The 19,076-nt window shown below is 44.6% G+C and overlaps 1 protein-coding gene and 1 non-coding gene across 2 annotated transcripts; both read right to left on the bottom strand.

The window, feature by feature from the left end:
* Positions 1–1,634: 1,634 nt before the first annotated feature.
* PPP1R8 (protein phosphatase 1 regulatory subunit 8) lies at positions 1,635–15,417 on the bottom strand. Its single transcript, XM_054223584.1, has 6 exons — positions 14,720–15,417; positions 7,909–8,062; positions 7,258–7,478; positions 6,442–6,586; positions 5,186–5,250; positions 1,635–4,478 (listed from the first exon to the last, which is right to left on the bottom strand). Exons 1-6 carry the CDS (start codon positions 14,762–14,764, stop codon positions 4,125–4,127), a joined length of 984 nt encoding a protein of 327 aa, XP_054079559.1. The 5' UTR covers positions 14,765–15,417; the 3' UTR covers positions 1,635–4,124.
* Positions 14,844–15,009, bottom strand: LOC128919064 (small Cajal body-specific RNA 1). Its single transcript, XR_008469811.1, has one exon. It is a non-coding gene; the product is annotated as a small Cajal body-specific RNA 1 (non-coding RNA).
* Positions 15,418–19,076: the final 3,659 nt, after the last annotated feature.

Genomic DNA, 19,076 nt, shown 5'->3' with positions numbered 1-19,076 from the left:
GCCGCACCACTCAGCTTGGTGTCATTGGCAAACTTGCTGAGGGTGCACTTGATCCCACTGTCTGAATCATTGATGATTTTGAACAGCACTGAATGTGATGCCAGTACATGAGGTACCTCTTACTGCTTTACTGGTTTATGGGACCTTCAGGGAAGGCTGATTTAGAAGACTGCTACCCAAAACACATGGCTGTCTATCCTGAACTTGCCCCAGCCTTACTTCACACTCTGTCTTGCACTATCGCCTCTGTCCCCTACACCAAGCAGGTAGGTCCCAGTGATACCACTAAGCTTGTATGAATAAAGAGCTGTTCCTGGTGTTGAGTAGAAGTGACAGCAGAAACTTTTCCCCCCCCTTTACCTACCACTGCTAGATTAAGACAGAGTTTTGAGATCAAAGAACCTACAAATCACCCGACTGTATTAGACCGCTTTTGAAAAAATCCTCTTAAACACCATCTGACCTCTGAGCCCTGTAATAGCCATTACACAGTCCCAGTTCTTTGGCTTGTTCTGAGCCACGTCTTCCAGTCCAACCCTCTACTGTGGTCCTTCCCCATGTCATCGAGTGTTTCGAAGCACTTGGTATAATTGCACGAGCGCACACTTCAGCTGGCACACTCACCTGTTCTGTGCTGGAAGCTATTCCTGCTCTCCTAAAAGGCCCCAGGGAAAAGTCACCTCCTCTCCAAGCGGTCATTCTTTCAGGTACGTTGTCAGATTTTAACACGTGGGTGTCCTATTGCACAGCACACTGGGAACAGAACTCCTGTCAGCTCACTACTAGCGCTGGGATGCCTGCTGGCTGCTGCGCTCTTGTATTTCAAAACCAAAAGCGAGAAGAGGGGTTACAATGACAATCTGGTGAGTGCTGCAAGGACAGATGTTCCTGGAAAACACTGCCGTTATTCTTTAGCTCAATCATTTATTCAGCTGCAAACTCACTCCACTTCTCTGTTCCCAGCTCTGCGTTCCACACTGCAGACCGTGTTTTAGATTACCGCGCAAGTTGACTTCTTTTTATTATTTCCTTTAATACAGGAAATTAACTGCTAACCACACCAAGGCTTAAAACATCAGACCACACAGTTAACTACTCAACCTGTACTAAATATTTCTACCTATGGCAGACCAGCAGCGTGCACATGGATTGTGCAGATTCAGCCTTCTGCTGACACACAAGAATGAGAATGTAACTGCCCCAGCTGATTAAATGACATTGCTAGATTGAAAAGAAATACTAATCTACAGCCTAAATATTACTAATTTCAGCAAAGCCTGGGAATCCCTCTCAACCTCACACCGCAGGCACCACAGTTATCTTTAACCAAGTCCCAGTTTACTTTTTTCACTACGGCTCTCCCCAGTGAGCCTAGGACAAGCTGCAGAGACAGCGTGACAGCGAGCGGTGCACTGGGACTGCCCGAGGCCACTCCATAGGTCAGAGGAAAGTTGGCCTCTAACATATAACTTTTGCAGAGAGAGGATGATACCAGAACCAGATCAAACTTCACTCAGAAAACAAACGTGACTGCTGTTTAAAATCCACTGTTAAGTGCCACTCTTGTGTGCAAAAGCGCAGCGCTCTGCAGCACAAGGCAGCGAAGCAGGTCACGAGCCGGAGCAGCTGTACGAGCTGCAGCCTGAGCCAGCAGCTAAGAACAAGACCTGCAGCAATAGGTGCACTCTGCCACGGCAGAAATCCTTCAGTAAGCCACAAAACAACGAACAGTCCCAATTGCTGAAGGGTACACTGGGAACGAACACACTACACTCTCCAAACTGGCAAAATCTGCATTTAATTTACAACATAGTAAAGGTTACAGGTAAAAAGCTCAACAGAAAGTGTGAAAAGGCCTATTACATATTACACAAGTGTACAAACTTCTGTACAAAGCCCCTAGATGTTATGCTGCCCCCTCCTGTACTGGCCAGCTATGGCCCTTAAGCTCTAAAATAATGAGAGCTTGTTCAAACCCAGGGAGGAGAAGAGCTTTAAAAACCAATGAGCAGCAAAGCTTCCCTTTTCAAGAAAAATCTTGCAAAGAGCCACTTGCAGAAAAACAAAACCAAAGAAATTACCCACCCATCCACCCCCTCAAAAAAAACAAAACCCAAAATGGAAAAAAAAGAAGAGGAAAACCTGTTCAACTTTTACTTGCCCTAACTAGTCTTACCCTAAAGAGTTGCCTTCATAAAGCAGACTGGCTGGAAAAAAGAAAATTATACATACCAGGAAGAAGCAAAACTAAAAATAAAGGGAGAAAGATTTTAAGAGTCAGCATGGAGTGTTCGGAAACAGAATGTCTGAGGACTGAATCATATTCAATAATACGACAACTAAACACAGAGCGGCACAACTACATCATGGAGAAGGTACTGTATTCGTCCATGTAATAGTCTGAGCTAGATACGATGGTGCGGGGAGGGGAACAAACCAGTCTCTAAAGCCATTGCTCTTGTAAATGGGGTAGCTAGTAGCTCATTTTTATCTCAATAACATGATAGAAGCAATCCCTCTGCAGATGCAGAAGTCACACTGATTTTGGAGCCTCTGTCCAAAACAGGCGTAGTGCGCGCAGTGCTCCAGATGCCCCGTGACACAGCACTGCCCCAGCAGCCATCACGTCCTCACAACACTGCTCGGCCAGGTGGCTACAGTGCTGTACACAACGAACAGCCAGGTATACCACTTTAGTGCACGTTTCCTGGAGAAATCCCCCAAACGACAAAGGAATGTGGCTACGTAGCTGAACTGCATTATAGAATGTAAAAAAAAAAATCCAGAGTAAACTTAAGGAAAACAGAGCTCTGGCCTTACCTTGTATAAAGTAAAGGCACAGCGTCTGAATGCACGCGAATCAGATTTTGAGATCTAAACCCAAAGATTTGAAGGGCTAGAGCAACAACTCAAATTGAGCTTCTCATATTATTCAATGGGAGAGAGTGATGAAGTAGCCAAAAAATGTTAATATTATGAAACCAACTTGTGCACTGTTTTATTCGAGGCGAGGCAGATTCTCTGCTGAGAATTCACATTGTAGCTTTAAGCACGCTCAATTCTCACCCACTAGAAGCCAGAACAGTGTGCAGATTGCATGTTTAACGACTGGAACCACAAGTACTCTGACGCTGCTGACAGCTGCTCGTTCTTATGTGTGTCTTGTTGCATCTCCCATGTGCTCTAAGCTCACAAGTTCCATTTGTACATAAAAATGAAACTATTTAAAAGGGCCACCAAGTTTAAAAGAAACTGTTCTCCTCTGTGTTAACTCCACCTTAAGTTATGCAGGGGAGAAAGTCAACGCTACGTTGTTTATAGTTTGCAGAGTGTGGATAGTGCCTATCCACCAGCCAAACGCCCCCAGGCTTGCCATGCCTGGATGCTGCCCTTAGCACCAACACAAGCTCAGCTCCATGCCCCCATACACCTTCCTCCATCCGCACAGCTCTCCATGGCAATGTACCGGAACACAGCTAAGGAAGCCCACCTGCTTCTTGTCCATCTCAACTCCATGTTCTCATGGGATCCTGTAGTGTTTTAGGCAGGAAATTAAAACAAGCTGTAGCCAAATAGAACAAAACAAAACAAAAAAGATAATGCCCCACATCGGTGAGGCTTTGAAAATGTAAAAAAAAAAAAAAGCTGACCTATATTTTGCAAGTTTTAGAAGTCATACCAATGGGATTTCTGAAAGGCTAAGCCCCACAAACATTTACTTCTGATACAGCTGACTTGCTACAAGCAAGTCCATCAGGAGCAACATTACTCATAGTAAGCACGACACCTAAATACACGAATTTGCAGGGTCATGCCATAAACGGTAATTAAATTGTATGACTCTGTCCCTTCAACTTACAGATCAAAATTCAGAGTAAAGACCTCCGGGGACAGTAATGTCTAAGAAAAGGCTGCCAGATATATAAGGAGATGGGAGCTGTATTTTTTTTTTTTTCTTTTAAACAGACATATAAAAACGTTTGAAGACAGATCTTCAAAGGATATTTCACTTCTCCAATCTTGATATTACATCTGGTTAGGACATTGAAATTTTAAAAAGACGATACTGCACATAAACAGTTTCTGGAGTTTGCAACTCCCACCCTCCCTCAACAAAACCCAACTCAGATCAGGAGGGAGGGGGTTGGCTTCTTGCCCGGCCATGCCTCCTTTGCGTATTTCTTCTTCTTGGGTTCATTCACAGCTTCAGGATTAAAGACAGCAGGGTTTGGAGCTGGGTTCATGTTAACTGTTGAGGGCACAACAGGAGTCAAGTCCACATCTGGGGCAAGATTGGGGTAGGGCATTGGCAGACCACCAATGAGTGCTGTCCCATGGACGCCATGCGACTGGGAACCTGCCTCATTGTGAGTGGGAGGTAAACCACCGTACAATCCTCCACTGTAGGGAAAGTTTTGCATACGTCGTGATGAAGAATCATCTGTGGTCAATGCGCCTGGATTCTCCAGCCGTTTTTTCTGTAGATGGAAGTATTTAAAGAATTACTCAAACTACATGAAAAAAGCAAGCTATTCAAACTGGAAGCCAATGTCATTTTCCCCAAAAAGGCACCCAGACCAGCCACATATAAAGCGGTTACAGACCACGTCCCAGTCTTTGTGCCAGAAGATTCCTTCTGGGTTTCCTTGAAAACCACTTAATAATAAACCCTTAAAGGTGCACAATGCAGGAAGGCGTGATAGAAATTGAAGCTCGGGTTTAACTTAGATCAGGTCTGAGCACCTCTTTACCTCCCGTAGATGCTTGCCTGTCTTGAGCTTCTCCTGAACGCAAGACCAAGTAACACAGACCCTCCTTCCTCCCACAATAAGAAACTGCAACTTCTAGATTGCTTGGGTGATTTTGTCTAGCGCTCCACCATTTGAATCTTCTCCTGCGTTCTGGGGTTTGTACAGAATTATCCTTTCCCACATACGTTATTTAGTTTATACCAGCAACAAGAAAAATTGCTATTACACCGTTGCTTAGCTGCCCTGAAGTTTTGCAAATCTTGCTGAAATTTTGCTGAACCTTGCTGAAAAAAGACAATTGTGAAACACAAATACGACTTTTGCCTAACAATAAAAAACTTTTCACCATAGAACATTAGGTTTTTAAGGTGTAATTCATAAAGTGAGTTCATCAATGTAATGTATTAATTAGAAAGTCGGGAGTTACTCTGTACCTTAACAGGGACTACTGCTGTCTGTACCATGTTCCTGAAACGCCCAACAGACGGGTCCACATCCTCTGTAAAGGCAAGAACAGTGAAGCTTTCAGTAAGAATACAGGAAAAGACAGAACATCTGTCAGGTAAAGAAACCTACATGAAGAATTCGTACATGGACCTTCTCAAAGCCAGCACCCTAGTAGATCTCAGTAAGCACAGGCATGCCCAAATTAAGAGAGGAACTAAGGGGACACCTAGTGGCTTGGTCTCAAGGTGAACTCATCAGATGTTCCGTAAGAAAGGCTTTCACTTAAATGGAGAATGGGGAAAGGGGAAAAATGGATGGCCCGTTTGCAGTGTCAGACAGACTAGAGTTCTGGGCTGAAAGCTGCCGCTGACAAGGCACTGCATGTGCTCAAAAGCACAACAGCTAGCCCCAGAAGTCCTTGGAGGACCTTGAAGGAGGAGTAAGAAGAATTCAATGTAGAGTCTCTGAAAGTCTGAAAAAATTACCTTTTTTGTAAGGTGAATGACTGCTGTTTACACTAGGATGTTCTGCACGCTAAACTGGATAACCTTATAAATCAAAATGGTTATTCTGGGTGGTATACACTGCCAAATGAAACTAGCTCCCAACTATATTTTAAAGTGCACACTCATTAATAAGCTACTCTTATTAATAGGAATATTATCCATATAAAATATCATTAATAGGAGTGCCATTAGTATAAAACAGCTAAGGGAGAAAAATAACTAATTAGGAATTGGATGCATCTTCAGAAGCATCTCATTTTGAATGCGAATGACTTGTTTCAGATATGCAGACAAATAGGAAAAAACCTCTGAGCTTGAGACAAATATCTATTAGACAACAGGTAAGGAAAGCATTAAGGGACAGATGAAAAACAACCAAGTTCAGTTCCCATTTGGATTCTAAAGAAGGTAAAAAATTTAAAACACTTTCCTCCTTTTGGATCCACAAGATTTTTCCAACATCTGATAGAATTTTGAATAATGAAGCTGAGTGTGATATCCCTGTCCTGCACAAATCATGCAGTTATTTTACAGGTAGAAGAGAAGAAACAGAGAGAGGCCAAAGACTTGAGTGAGACATTTGGCAGCTTCTCTGAAACAGCAGATCGCAAACAGTGACTGCCAAATTTCTGTTCACCTCCTCCATATGCAGCCATGAGGAATACTGGAGAATACAATGAGAACGCTGGAAGGAGGGCCTTCAGGGCATGAGCTAAAGATGAAAGCAAACTGCTTACCCGGATTGATGATTTCATCATCATCACTGAATGTCACTCTGGAGTTCTTCCGTTTTCTCTTTGGTCTCTGAATATCCAAGTTCCCTTCCTCAATGGTTAGCGTGGAAATTCTTTTGTTGTGAGCTGTATTAAACTCTGTCAGGTTCTAATGACAAATTTGGAGATGAAACAGTTTAAGCAACTGGTGTATGAAGTCTGATTTAATCATGTGATTGTGCATATCAAAAGATCACAGCACCCTGTTTAGCTTCAACTTTAGACCCCCGGGAAGAAAGAGTGCTTCAGTGCTGCAACAGGTTGCCCAGAGAGGTTGTGGAGTCTCTGTCTGCGGAGATATTCAGAACTTGACTGAGCACGATCCTGGGCAACCTGCTCGAGCAGGGAGGCTGGACCAGATCATCCCAAGAGGACCCTTCCAAACTCAACAACCCCGTGAATGCCACACGCTGCTTTCTCCTTCTTCGCTAGGTAACTGTAGAAAATAGGGCAGCATTCACTGTTATCTGGCAATGGGGAACAATATGGGAAATCACCCCACACCTGGGGTAATATTAGTTGGAGAGCGCGTACTCCCTGGCAAGCCTTTGTGAGAAGACCATTGGAACAGGAGGATTATTAGGTTACTGGCTCTGGGAAGCAGCACGATCAAAGGCTTATCATGGCGGAACGAGATGGTTTGCATGTATTTGCAGCAAAAGACACCTCAGACTATCTTCAAAGCCAAGGAATTAAGAACCTGAACTTAAGTAAACCAGAGGGGAAGGCTATCTGTTTAGCTGGAAATGCCATCTAGGTACAATGTGCCATCGTACTCACGTCAAGTTCTGTCTCCTCCTCTGGCAGGCCCAGCAAACCCTTCAGCTCTTCATCTTCACCGCCCATTTTCTCATCTCCTTTAACTGCTGATGGCAGTGTCTGAGGCTTCTCTCGCAGAGTATACGCCCTTGTAGAAGCGCCAAATGAAACCGTGGAGTCAATGGGTATCTGTTGGGGTTTGTGAGGTTCCAAACGGATATGACCCAAGAATGTGCCATGTGCTGAGAACATCAAAATGCAAAACAGTATGTTAGCCATCAGCTTGGGCTCACAGTATTTGAGTTCAAGTCTTGCGAAGTTCAGAAACTGTACATGGTTCTCTGAGATACGAGTCACTTAGGTACTGCTGAAAACATTAGCTATGTACGTTTTACCTTCCATCTCACAAACTAAGATAACACACATCAGAAGTCCTCAAAAAGTCATCGAAATAAACGACAAGCACCATTTACTTTCTGGATTCTTGTAGGCCCCAATGTACCATGTCATTCCCTCAGCAGAAAAACCAGTATGTCAGGTTTTACATCTTGGGAAACCACCCTCAGAAGAGAAAGCTTTGTTAAAGTTGTGATGGAAAAAGTATCTCAGATCCAGAAATGTTTAAGCCCTGAAATATTGCACTTCTATCTGGGTAAATGTCACACTACTTACTGCTGTTCAGATCTATGAGGAAAACCCTCTTGAGATGTTTGTGATAGACCAATGCAGCATGGACCCGAGAGCAAGACTGGTGGTCAATGGTAAAATCACACAGATCAGGGTTTCTCCCAAAAAGATAGTATTTCTTCTCATCAATGATGAGCTTCTGAGGTAGAATATCAAACAGAGAAGCATATTAGACTCCTATAAACTTTTTGGATCTTCCTGGAAAAAAAAAATCAAGAACATGAACAAACAGAGCAAATCCAGAACAAAGCATCAACATCTAACCAACATTTCAGTTTTGTCTGACACTCTTCAATACAGAAACTCAAATCTTCTCTTTCTAAACTCAGAACAGCTGAATATGGAAGAGTCCCAGTTATACCCTTCTTTAACAGCCAATACAAGAGAGCCTGGGAAGGGCAGTAACTCTTCAAAGCACGAGATGGTCTCATACAAGAGATTCTCTCTCACATCTGCTCCCAAAGATTTTTACACGTTCCTCGAAGCAGATGACCGTAGGCCTTCTCTGAGCCAGGAATCTATGCTAAATGACCTCCAGCCTGATACAGAACATCAAAATTGCATTTCTGTATAGAAATGGACATGTAGGAGATTTCAGACCTTTATTACGAAGATGTAAAACTATACTGCATATGTACTGTGATAGGAATCCATATTAGTCTATCGAAGTAAACCATTAATTCCAGGTGTTTCTTCTTAATCCTAGTTCTAATCTCTTCTTCAAACAAGACCTTGCATACTGTAGTATCAGTTACATAAACCATCTCTGAAACGCAAAGGAACACGTTGACAGCCCTACAGTGTACACAGCATATTTCTATTAACAGACGATGCTGTTGAAAGGAACTCCTCGCACCTACACGCTGAAGTACCTAAGCAGTGCAGTCTTCCACACTGTACCCCAAGACCTTCATCTAACCTGCATTTTCTTGCTTCCAGCTGCACAAGTGAAAGGCTGGCAACACAGATTTGTTCCCAGACGGCTCCTCCTGCTTTTTGAAACATTTACCAAAGCCCACACAACGTTTCAATAGCATGATCAAGGGAATGCTGATGATACATTTTCCATCAGAAAACCCCCAGATCTTAGTTCAGGAAAACCTTGCTTTCATGAGATGGTCTGAGCTGAATCAGCATTTCGCCTGCTAAAGCACAAGGATTTCTCCCCTCTCTCTCCTTTCATTCCCAGCTATACAATCCTCTCCCCAAGTGCACTGCCACGCATCTGAGCGAAGTTTTCAGCTTGCAAAGCACTTTTTTGCTGCGTTGGTCTTCTACTGTTTTAGTGGACTGAATCAGTTTGCCTTCAATCAGATGCGTACCCAGCTGGGTCCAGCGACGCGATGGATCATATGGACTAGGACTGCGCCATGAGGAAGGACTTCCCTTCCTGGCAGCAGCATTCACGTCCATCAGTTGTTTGCTCCTCAGTTTTGCCAGCTGTAAAAACCACGCGCTCAGCTAGAAAGAGCCAACGTATCAGACTAGTTACAGGTAGCTGGTTTGTTGGGGTTTTTTTGAGCTATCAGAACGACCGACACAATGAGCAGCCAGACAGTTACGTATTCTGTGGCACTACCAAGTCACACAGAAAATAAGGAGACAGCTTGGAATAAGACACAGTCTTTATATTTACTCTTTCCTGTGAGCGTCGATGACACTGGAAGCTGGAACGTGGGCAGAATTAAGGAAGACTATAAAGCCCTGTGGGCGCAAGTGAAAAATATTGGTGCCCAACTTATTTTTTCCTCCATTTCACCAGTTGGAAGGAAGGGGGCAGCCAGAGACAGATAATGCATATCAACTCCTGGCTACGTAGCTAGTGCTGTCGTGAGGAATTTGGCTTTTATGACAACATGACATTCTTTGACGATGATAACCTGTTAGGGAGGGATGGAATCCACCTGTCTAGAAGAGGCAAGGGAATCTTTGGCAATAGGCTGGCCAACTTGTTGAGGCGGGCTTTAAACTGAAGGGCTTGGGGGGTGGGGGTCCGTGATGGCAATGCTCAGGCCATTGCATCCAACTGGGGAATAAGCTGCATCCAACTGGGGAATAAGCCAGGCCAACCAGAGAAGTGACAAATGTTCCTTAGCTGCCTCCCAAGATGAGATCCAGAAAGCCAGCCACCTTAAGAGTGTGTATGGCTGTGGTGGATCCTCTTGTGCCCCTTCAGGGAAACCTGCACGCTTGACTGACTCTCTGAAATGCCTGGACACCAACGCTTGCAGCATGGGGAATAAGAAGGAAGAACTAGAGATCTGCGTGCCGTCGCAGGGCCACGATCTCATTGCAGTTACAGAGACGTGGTGGGATAGCTCGCGTGACTGGAATGCTGGCTGGTCATGGATGGCTATGTACTTTTTAGGAAAGACGGGCCAGTGGGGCGAGGTGGTAGAGTTGTTCTTTATGTGAGAAAGCAACTGAAACGTATTGAGCTTTGTCTGGGGGTGGATGAAGAAAGTGTTGAGAGCTTATGGGTAAGAATTAAAGGGCAAGGTAATATGGGAGACACTGTTGTGAGTATTTGCTACAGATCACTGGATCAGGAAGAGGAAGTCAATGAGGTCTTCTACAGACAGCTGAAAGGAGCCTCACCATCACAGGCCCTGGCTCTCATGAGGGACCTCAACCACCTTGACATTTGCTGGAAAGGCAACGCAGCCAGGCACACACTGTCCCGGAGGCTTCTGCAGAGCATTAGTGACAACTTTTTGCCACAGGTGGTGGAAGAACCAATGAGGAAAGGTGCTCTGCTGGACCTTGTACTAACAAAGAAGGACCGGGTTGGGGATGTGACGGTTGAGGGTAGCCTTGGCTGCAGTGACCATGAAATGGTGGAGTTCAGGATCCTGCGTGGAAGAAGCAGGGCAGTAAAGTAGGATGACAATCCTGCAATTCAGGAGAGCTGACTTCGGCCTCTCCAAACACCTACTTGGAGGAATCCCATGGGTTAGGGCTCCAGCAGGTAGGCGGATACAAGAGAGATGGTTAATATTTGAGCACCACTTCCTCCACGCTCAAGATCAGTGCATCCCTAGGAGCACAAAATCAGGCAAAGGAGGCAGGAGACCCGCAGGGATAAGCAAGGAGCTTCTGGAAAAACTCAGATGGAAGAAGGAAGTCTGCAGAATGTGGAAAATGGGACTGGCCACTTGGGAGAAGTACAGGAGCATTGTCAGAGTATGCAGGGATGCAACGAGGAAGGCTAGGGCCCGCTTGGAATTAAACCTGGCAAGGGGTGTCAAGAACAATACGAAGGGCTTCTTCAAGTTCATCAGTGGTAAAAGGAAGACCAGGGGAAACGTGGGCTCTCTGAGGAATGAGGTGGGTGCCTTAGTGACGGAGGACGCAGAGAAGGCGGAGTTACTGAATGCCTTCTTTGGTTCAGTCTTTACTGCTAAGGCCGGCCCTCAGGAATCCCAGACCCTGGAGAAAAGAGAAAATGCCTGGAGTAAGGAAGATTCTCCCTCGATCGAGGAGGATCAGGTTAGAGATCATTTAAACAAACTTGACATGCACAAATCCATGGGCCCTCATGGGATGCACCCAGGAGTGCTGAGGGAGCTGGCAGATGTTCTTGCAAAGCCACTCTCCATCATCTTTGACAGGTCATGGAGAACAGGAGGTGCCTGAGGACTAGAGGAAAGCCACTGTCACTTCAGTCTTCCAAAAGGGCAAAAAGGATGACCCAGGAAACTACAGGCCAGTCAGCCTCACCTCCGTCCCTGGAAAGGTGATGGAAGAGCTCCTTCTGGATGTCATTCCTAAGCACATAGAGAAAAAAAAGGTTATTGTGAGTGGTCAACATGGATTCACCAAGGGGAAATCATGCTTGATCAATCTGATAGCCTTCTACAGTGCCGTGACTGGCTGGGTGGATGAGGGGGGAGCAGTGGATGCTGTCTGCCTTGACTTCAGCAAGGCTTCTGACACAGTCTGCCGTAACATCCTCATAGGTAAGCTGAGGAAGTGTGTGGGTTAGATGAGAGTCTAGTTGGAGGCCTGGAACTCGCGGTGTTCCCCAAGGGTCAGTACCGGGGCCAGTCTTGTTCAACATATTCATCAACGACCTGGATGAGGGAACAGAGTGCACCTCAGGAAGTTTGCTGATGATACAAAGCTGGGGGGGGTGGTGGCTGACACACCAGAAGGCCGTGCCGCCGTTCAGCGAGACCTGGACAGGCTGGAGAGTTGGGTGGAGAGGAACCTAATGAAGTTCAACAAGGGCAAGTGTAGGGTGCTGCACCTGGGGAGGAATAACCCCATGCACCAGGACAGGTTGGGGGTGACCTGCTGGAGAGCAGCTCTGCAGACAGGGACCTGGGAGTCCTGGCGGACAACAAGTTGCCAGCAATGTGCCCCTGTGGCCCAGGCAGCCAATGGTCTCCTGGGATGCATCAAGAAGAGCATGGCCAGCAGGTGGAGGGAGGTCATCCTCCCTCTCTGCTCTGACCTGGGGAGGCCACATCTGGAGTAATGGGTCCAGTTCTGGGCTCCCCAGTTCAAGACAGACAAGGAACTACCGGAGAGAGTCCAGTGCAGGGCTACAGAGATGATCTGGAGATGGCTGGAGCATCTCTGTGCTGAGGAAAGGCCGAGAGCCCTGGGGCTGTTCAGCTGGAGAAGAGCAGGCTGAGAGGAGATCTCATCAATGCTCAGCAAGAGCTAAAGGGTGGGTGTCAGGAGGATGGGGCCAGGCTCTTCTCAGTGGTGCCCAGCGACAGGACAAGGGGCAACGGGCACAAACTTGACCATAGGAAGTTCCACCTAAACATGAGGAGGAACTTCTTTGCTGTGAGGGTGTCAGAGCCCTGGCACAGGCTGCCCAGAGAGGTGGTGGAGTCTCTGTCTCTGGAGACATTCCAAACCCGCCTGGACGCGTTCCTGTGCCACCTGCTCTGGGTGACCCTGCTCTGGCAGGGGGTTGGACTAGATCTCTGAAGGTGTCTTCCAACCCCTGCCACTCTGTGACTCTGTGATTCCTCTGCCTTGTCTGCAAGCGTAAAAATCACATTGACCTCATTTTCTACAAATCACCTTGCAAAGGCACTGTTCACCTGCCCACCAATTATGAACTTCAGGACTTCTCGCACTGCTGCATTCAGATGTCACTTCCCCACTGATTATTATTATTTTTTATTTGTTTTTCAGATTTTCCCCCAGATGTGTTCTACGTTTTCTAGGTTGGATTTTTCTAGGTTCTGCTATATTTGTCAGCCCCCGTGCTGCAAGTTCTGGTAATGTGGTATGCAGTAATAGGTATTTAATTTATTTCTGTATGTTTATTCTCTCTTTTAGGTCACTAGAAGAATGAGTTAAGCAACTCAACTCCAGACTAGCATACATCATGATGACTTTACAATGGATTGATCCCACTTAGGTAATAATCTGCTAATGTCTTATTCCCAGCTAACTCAAGGTATGTATTTTAAGCATCATTTCATGAGAGTAAATGCTTTCTTAAGTCTATTGACTTACATATTTTGGCCTGCTTCCTTAAAATAGCAAGATTTAAGTGACGAAGCTGCGTGCGTATCTATCAGCTCCCGACATCCACTACTAAACCAAGTAACTTCTCAACCAACTGGCCAATTTCAACCAACACTAAAAGCTATTCAAGAAGTTGTGTGAAAACAAACAGCTAGATAGAATGACAACTTCATTAGTACTCTTAGTGATACACAGGCCAGCAGAAAATCCACAAGAGCGACAAAACTTAGGCTTTAACTACCAAAAATAATCACCTTTGTGAGTCCCCGTCTCATTTGACAAGACAGGAACCACAGCTTAACTAGCACTTCACCTTCAAGTACATTACCTGGTGACAAATGAAGCGCAAATGCAAAATGCAAGTGATTTTCCTCCAATTGCGACATTTAAAAAATGTGCGTGTCTCCTCTGAATCTATTTGTGTCTGGTGGGGAATAGCGCACCTCAAAGCCTTTTTGGATAAAAAACCCAAGAAAGCAATATTCTGAAACAGTCTACTGGATTCTGCTCTTACCTGGCTACTTTTTTATAATTTTCTGTCTCTTTACAGATACTGGTTTCCACAAGACCCTCCCCCTCAGAATCAACTAGAAAGTACAAGCCACTGATAAAGAGCTTAAACTAGTACATGGTTTCGTCAGTTCTTTCTGGTTCAATTTTATTTCACTTTCTTTTTTCTTTTAATTCCACCTGTAAATAGATCAATCTCTTCCCTGTACACTCTTCATGCTACTGTGCTTTTGTTACATTTTTCCCTGGAAGCCTTAATCAACACGTGTTATTCCATTAGTCTCACCGATATTTTCCCTTAAAATCAGAGTTGTTTCATCCAGCTATTGGCCTGTGGATACACTGGTGTTTGTTACAGTGCATCTTTTGAGAAATGCTGGTCAGGTTTTCTGGGGATTCAACTCCATAGCAATGGATTTATGTCCAATATTACGCAGTACCTTGCCCCTTCAGGTCAGCACTCTGAGTCTTCCCAAATTCAATACCTTTGTACTAACGAGTTCTATGATTCCACTTTGTCAGAAAGATGAGAACTAACTTTCCCTTTTTTTCCTCTCGTGTATTTGAAAAAAAATGCTGTGTAAACACAACTCTGATCCAAACAAGTGGATCTTCAGAAGCCGATTCATTACTCCACATTTCACTGCTCAGCTCCACAAGCACTTATTTCGCAAATTCAAGCACCATAAGAACGGGTCCAACAATTTGTCATTCTTGTCCACAACTGAACCAAAACAAGTGTCCCATAAGTTCTCATTTGCACCCACTATGCACAAAACAAAACCATTCTCACCTGACAGCGCCTCAAGAGATTTTGCAAAGACACAAATGAATTCATAGATGGGAAATATAGCAACAAATCATCAACAGAGAAAATAATTTTATTGCCTTTACTTCAAGATAATGTTTCCAAAATTTTCTGTGCCTCTGAGCTATAACCCAGTGTTTTCCTTTATACACTGAGCTTAAACACTTCATGGCTTGGTTTAATGTCGCACTTTTTGGACCCAGCAATCACAAGGTGTACCTCAGACCTCTGTACAAGACCCGGGACACGGATGGCTCGGTTAGTATCAAGTGCTCAGTAATCCACAGGATTTAAAAATGTTCCTTCTTGGGTACTGCTGTCTACCATAAGACACAAAACTGAAAAACTATTTGCCCCGCGTACCAAAAAGGGAAACAGACGGATCACATTCAAACGCTGTTAATGTGTTGCACGGTTCCTGTACTTAGCCACAGCACACTGTCTCTTGTAACCCCCACCGTCGAGAGGAGTTAAGCCATCGCCTGCACACAGTGCGCAAGGCCACAAAGCAACCACAGAGGCGTGCTGGATGGATCAGTCTGCTAGAATGCCCCCACCGAGCCAGCTCTTCTCAGTCTTACTCCAGCAGAGAGAAGGACCACAGCAAGCCAGAGCTCGGCACTACACCCATAGGTGCCTGCACCCGGTCACCGCTTGCCACAGCATTCGGCACACATTACACACTGAGCGGCGGGCAGGCTGTACCTCACTGGTCCATCACACTGACAGCCAACGTCGGATATTCAGGAGGTAAAACAAACTCCACGGTCATTCTGTAATCTCTTTGTAATCTCATCCTCTACTGAACCCTGGAGTACTCAGCTAGCAGACTAGCAATGGCTGTTAACAGTGCTCTGCGCGACAGCAAAAAGAACCTCTTCTAGGTTATCAAGAAGGGAATGAGGATGTTTGTACCACCCGCCTTCCCAATGCGGACAGAGACCTCAGGCATACAAAGACAACTTGGGCCTCCGGTAGGTCTGGGCAAGCACAGTCTCAGAATCTGACACCCCCGGGACGATATTCCTGTCAATTTATCAACACCAAATTTGCTCATCTATTGTCAAAACCAATGATGCATCCTGAGCTTCCATATGGCATTTTGCTGCATTTTTTTTTTTTTTTCAGTCCTTACCATGACTCCCATGATAGACATTTGCCTCACATCCAAGGATTAATTCAGCAGAGAGATTAATTCACATAAGCTCTTTCATCCTAAAGCTCACTCTCCAGGCTCAAAAATCCAAAGGAAACATGACAAGAAAAAACTCATCTTATAGAATAAGTCTCCCAGGTGGGAAGGCTGCATTATGTTTGGCCACCTGCCACATACCAAAAAACCCAAAGTCACTGCCGTTTGGCTTTGCTCATTAAATCTCATTACGCAGCCTGAAAGAAATAATGGAAAACTCAGTGCCACGTACAATCCTTACCTCCGATGCTGCTGCCAGGATGGCAGTGAGAAGGCTGAGCTAAGCAGCAGTCCTACTACAGCGCTCTCATCTCTGAAAACGATTCTGAACATGTAACAGTACCATGAGAGGCAGAATACATGGTCCCTGGTTTGAAGAAGAACGCAGTGCAAAGGGTTTGAAAGCTATAGTACCTACAGAGAGCCAGTGAAGTCCGGGTAGTGGGTATGAGCCAACCCAGCCATGTCTTGTATGAACTAATGAGCCACTCTGAAGATGCAGTAAATGTGTCTAATTCCTTTAAAATTAAGGCTGAGCAAAGATCTCTTTTCTGCCAATCTTCTGTGCCTTAACATCCAGAGTAACAATAGTCCCTCAAAACAGTCTGTGAAACCAACAGTAAAGGACTATAAAGAAAAGCCTCATTTTATCGGTTTCCGGCCTGGGAAAACACAAGTTTATTTGTGAGATACCTATTTGTGACACCTCTATCTGCTTTCCTATTCTGGTAACTTAACCAAATTCTAATCAGTAAATCTCTCCTGCTAGACACCAGAAGGAACACTTAATACTGTCTGACACTCCTATAGTGGCATACGCTACAAACCAGCCAAGATTTTAAGCTACCCAAGTCTTTCTTTATCTAACACCGAGTTCTTAATTTTCCAAGTTTCTGTTCAGAACAGTTGGCTCAACTTTGTAAACTTTTGCTGCCCAGAAACGTTTCTCTGTTTCAGTCAATGGCACATTAGGAGTCTCTCCACAGCTAAAATACTTTCACTGGCTTGGGTCCCCTCTGTCAACCGTGTTAAAGAGCCTTTTTTTTTTTTAATTTACCACTTTTGATTGGAAAAACCTTGTTTTGAAAAATCTGAATGTTGATCAGTACAATAATAACATGACCTCTAGTTATCAACAGTGACAAAATATAAATATAAGACAAAATATGAAATAGAGAATGAGGCGGTGTATATCAGACAAATTCCTTTGCTGCAATAAAAATAACTCATTGTATCTGTGCTAATCACAGCACTGTTCACAGATCCAGAACATGGGATGAAAAATCATACTGTATTGATACTGCAGGACAGGGCGACAACCCTACAAAATACAGGATGCCCAGTTAACCTTACTGCAAAACAAAACAAAAAAACCCCAACACTCCCCCCAACAACCCCCAAACCTGACCAGATGAGTAAGAGTAAAAACTATTCACTTTGTGCTGCTTCTTTGAGATACTTTTTTGCATTTGAGATTTCTTTCCCCATATTATTTGAGTTTCTGCTCCCGAAGTTCATCAGACAAGGTGCCTTCTGGCTGCAGTCTGAGACCTCCTATGTAAGTATATTGTAGGAACCACATGTCGGCTTTGGTCCAAAATTAAGTTTGGAAGAAATAAGGCTCCGCAAAATATGGAGTTTCTCACAAAAAATTTATTTTTTTTTTCCTCTCTCTTACAAGGGCAGGTTTAATGTTCAGGAATCAAAGTGTCATTGTTTGCTAGGTGAGCACTGCAGCTTTGTACCCCTTCAAAGAGCGCACCTTATCAGAAGATAACTGATGGGAGCACCGCATGGCATGAGACAGCCTTAGAGTACAGGCAAGGGAAAATTCAATTCATTCTGAAGTTTCAGAGTAAAACAAACTGTTTTGAAAATAATGAATATGAGAGAGAAAGGAAATATTTATGAGTGAATGTGGAAAATGGCGGGAAATTTTCTACTGCCTGTGTCTGTGTATACACTGCACCAAATACATACAAAACCTCTTTTCATACCTCAATGAGTTTGTCTCCTTTGACTACATCCAGATGTAAGCCAGGTGGCGGTTTCCCTGCCCTGGAAAATAAAGACAGACAAATATAGTATCAAAATATTTAATAAAAAGCTTATTAGTATTAGAGTTGATACTCCATTAGAGCTACAGACCAAACCTACACAGAAGTAAGAATTATTTTGGGGAAAATATGAAAATACCATAATTTTCTTTTCCTCCCTACAGATTCCTTCTGACGACATATTAAACACGACTTTTTTTATAACAAGAGTTAAGCTAACAGGACATGAGGCATTTCAAGCCTTACTTCCAGGTGAAAAATTGCTAATTTACAAAAATGAGTAGAGCACTCCTGGAAGAACGTGATATAAGGCCAGGAAGAGGCTAACGACTAGAGAAGGGGGTAGGCCAGGTCTGTTTGCTTAAGGGCCTGCTCAAGGGCTCTGTTTTCTCATGTTACCTTCAAAACAGTAGTTCTCTACCCATAGCTGCTGAGAGGAATGGAAACGTCTACCATCGTTCCCCTCTAGGACTGGTAATGGCCAAAAACCTGAAAGAGGCTTCAAAACCACCTGTAGTATTATAAAAACGTTGGCCAACAGACAGCGCTCCTCCACGCTCACCCTATGATCAAACTTTCCTACCAACAGAGGTAACATAGAAGAGAGCACAGCATGAGATGGCGAGGGTCCCCTACCCTAGGAGAGAACAATCCTCCTCCACCAAACTCTCACACAAGCAGCAGCTCAGCTCCCCCAGCCCCACAGCTCCATCCCTGCTCACCTCCCGTGAAGCAGACTCACCAGTCAGACAGCGTTACTCTCACCTGGGCAAAGGAAGCAGAGGCACCTGGGACTCGGCAACGCACAACAAAACAAGGCTAATGCGCAGGAGAACCCATGAGGACTAGCAGCATCAAAAACATATTTGGTATTTACAGTGCTCAAACCCAGGTATCACTGTGGTAGCGACACGCTGCCCCTCACTGCGTAGGCGTAGGATCTTTGGCTGTTGACAGCAAATGATCTTTTTCTGCTCAGATCTGTAAAAATCTGCATCTCCGGTACTTCTTCACTAATAATGGCACTGCTGCTTTTCTCTGTGGCTGGACCAACTTTCTAGGCAATAGCAGTGACCCAGTTCTCAGCTACATT

Source organism: Rissa tridactyla, chromosome 18 (genome assembly GCF_028500815.1).
Source record: "Rissa tridactyla isolate bRisTri1 chromosome 18, bRisTri1.patW.cur.20221130, whole genome shotgun sequence".
Lineage (NCBI taxonomy): Eukaryota > Metazoa > Chordata > Aves > Charadriiformes > Laridae > Rissa > Rissa tridactyla.
The sequence above is the reverse complement of the archived record's forward strand: the minus strand, read 5'-3'. Positions and strand labels throughout refer to the sequence as shown.

What these genes read in the sequence shown, in the direction of transcription:
- PPP1R8 (XM_054223584.1), bottom strand. Translation starts at nt 14,764, where the DNA reads ATGAATTCATTTGTGTCTTTGCAAAATCTCTTGAGGCGCTGTCAG. An exon ending in CCTCATAGATCTGAACAGCA is followed by an intron (nt 7,479 to 7,908) that starts GTAAGTAGTGTG and finishes TGATGTTCTCAG; the next exon opens with CACATGGCACATTCTTGGGT. An exon ending in AGGAGGAGACAGAACTTGAC is followed by an intron (nt 6,587 to 7,257) that starts GTGAGTACGATG and finishes ATTTGTCATTAG; the next exon opens with AACCTGACAGAGTTTAATAC.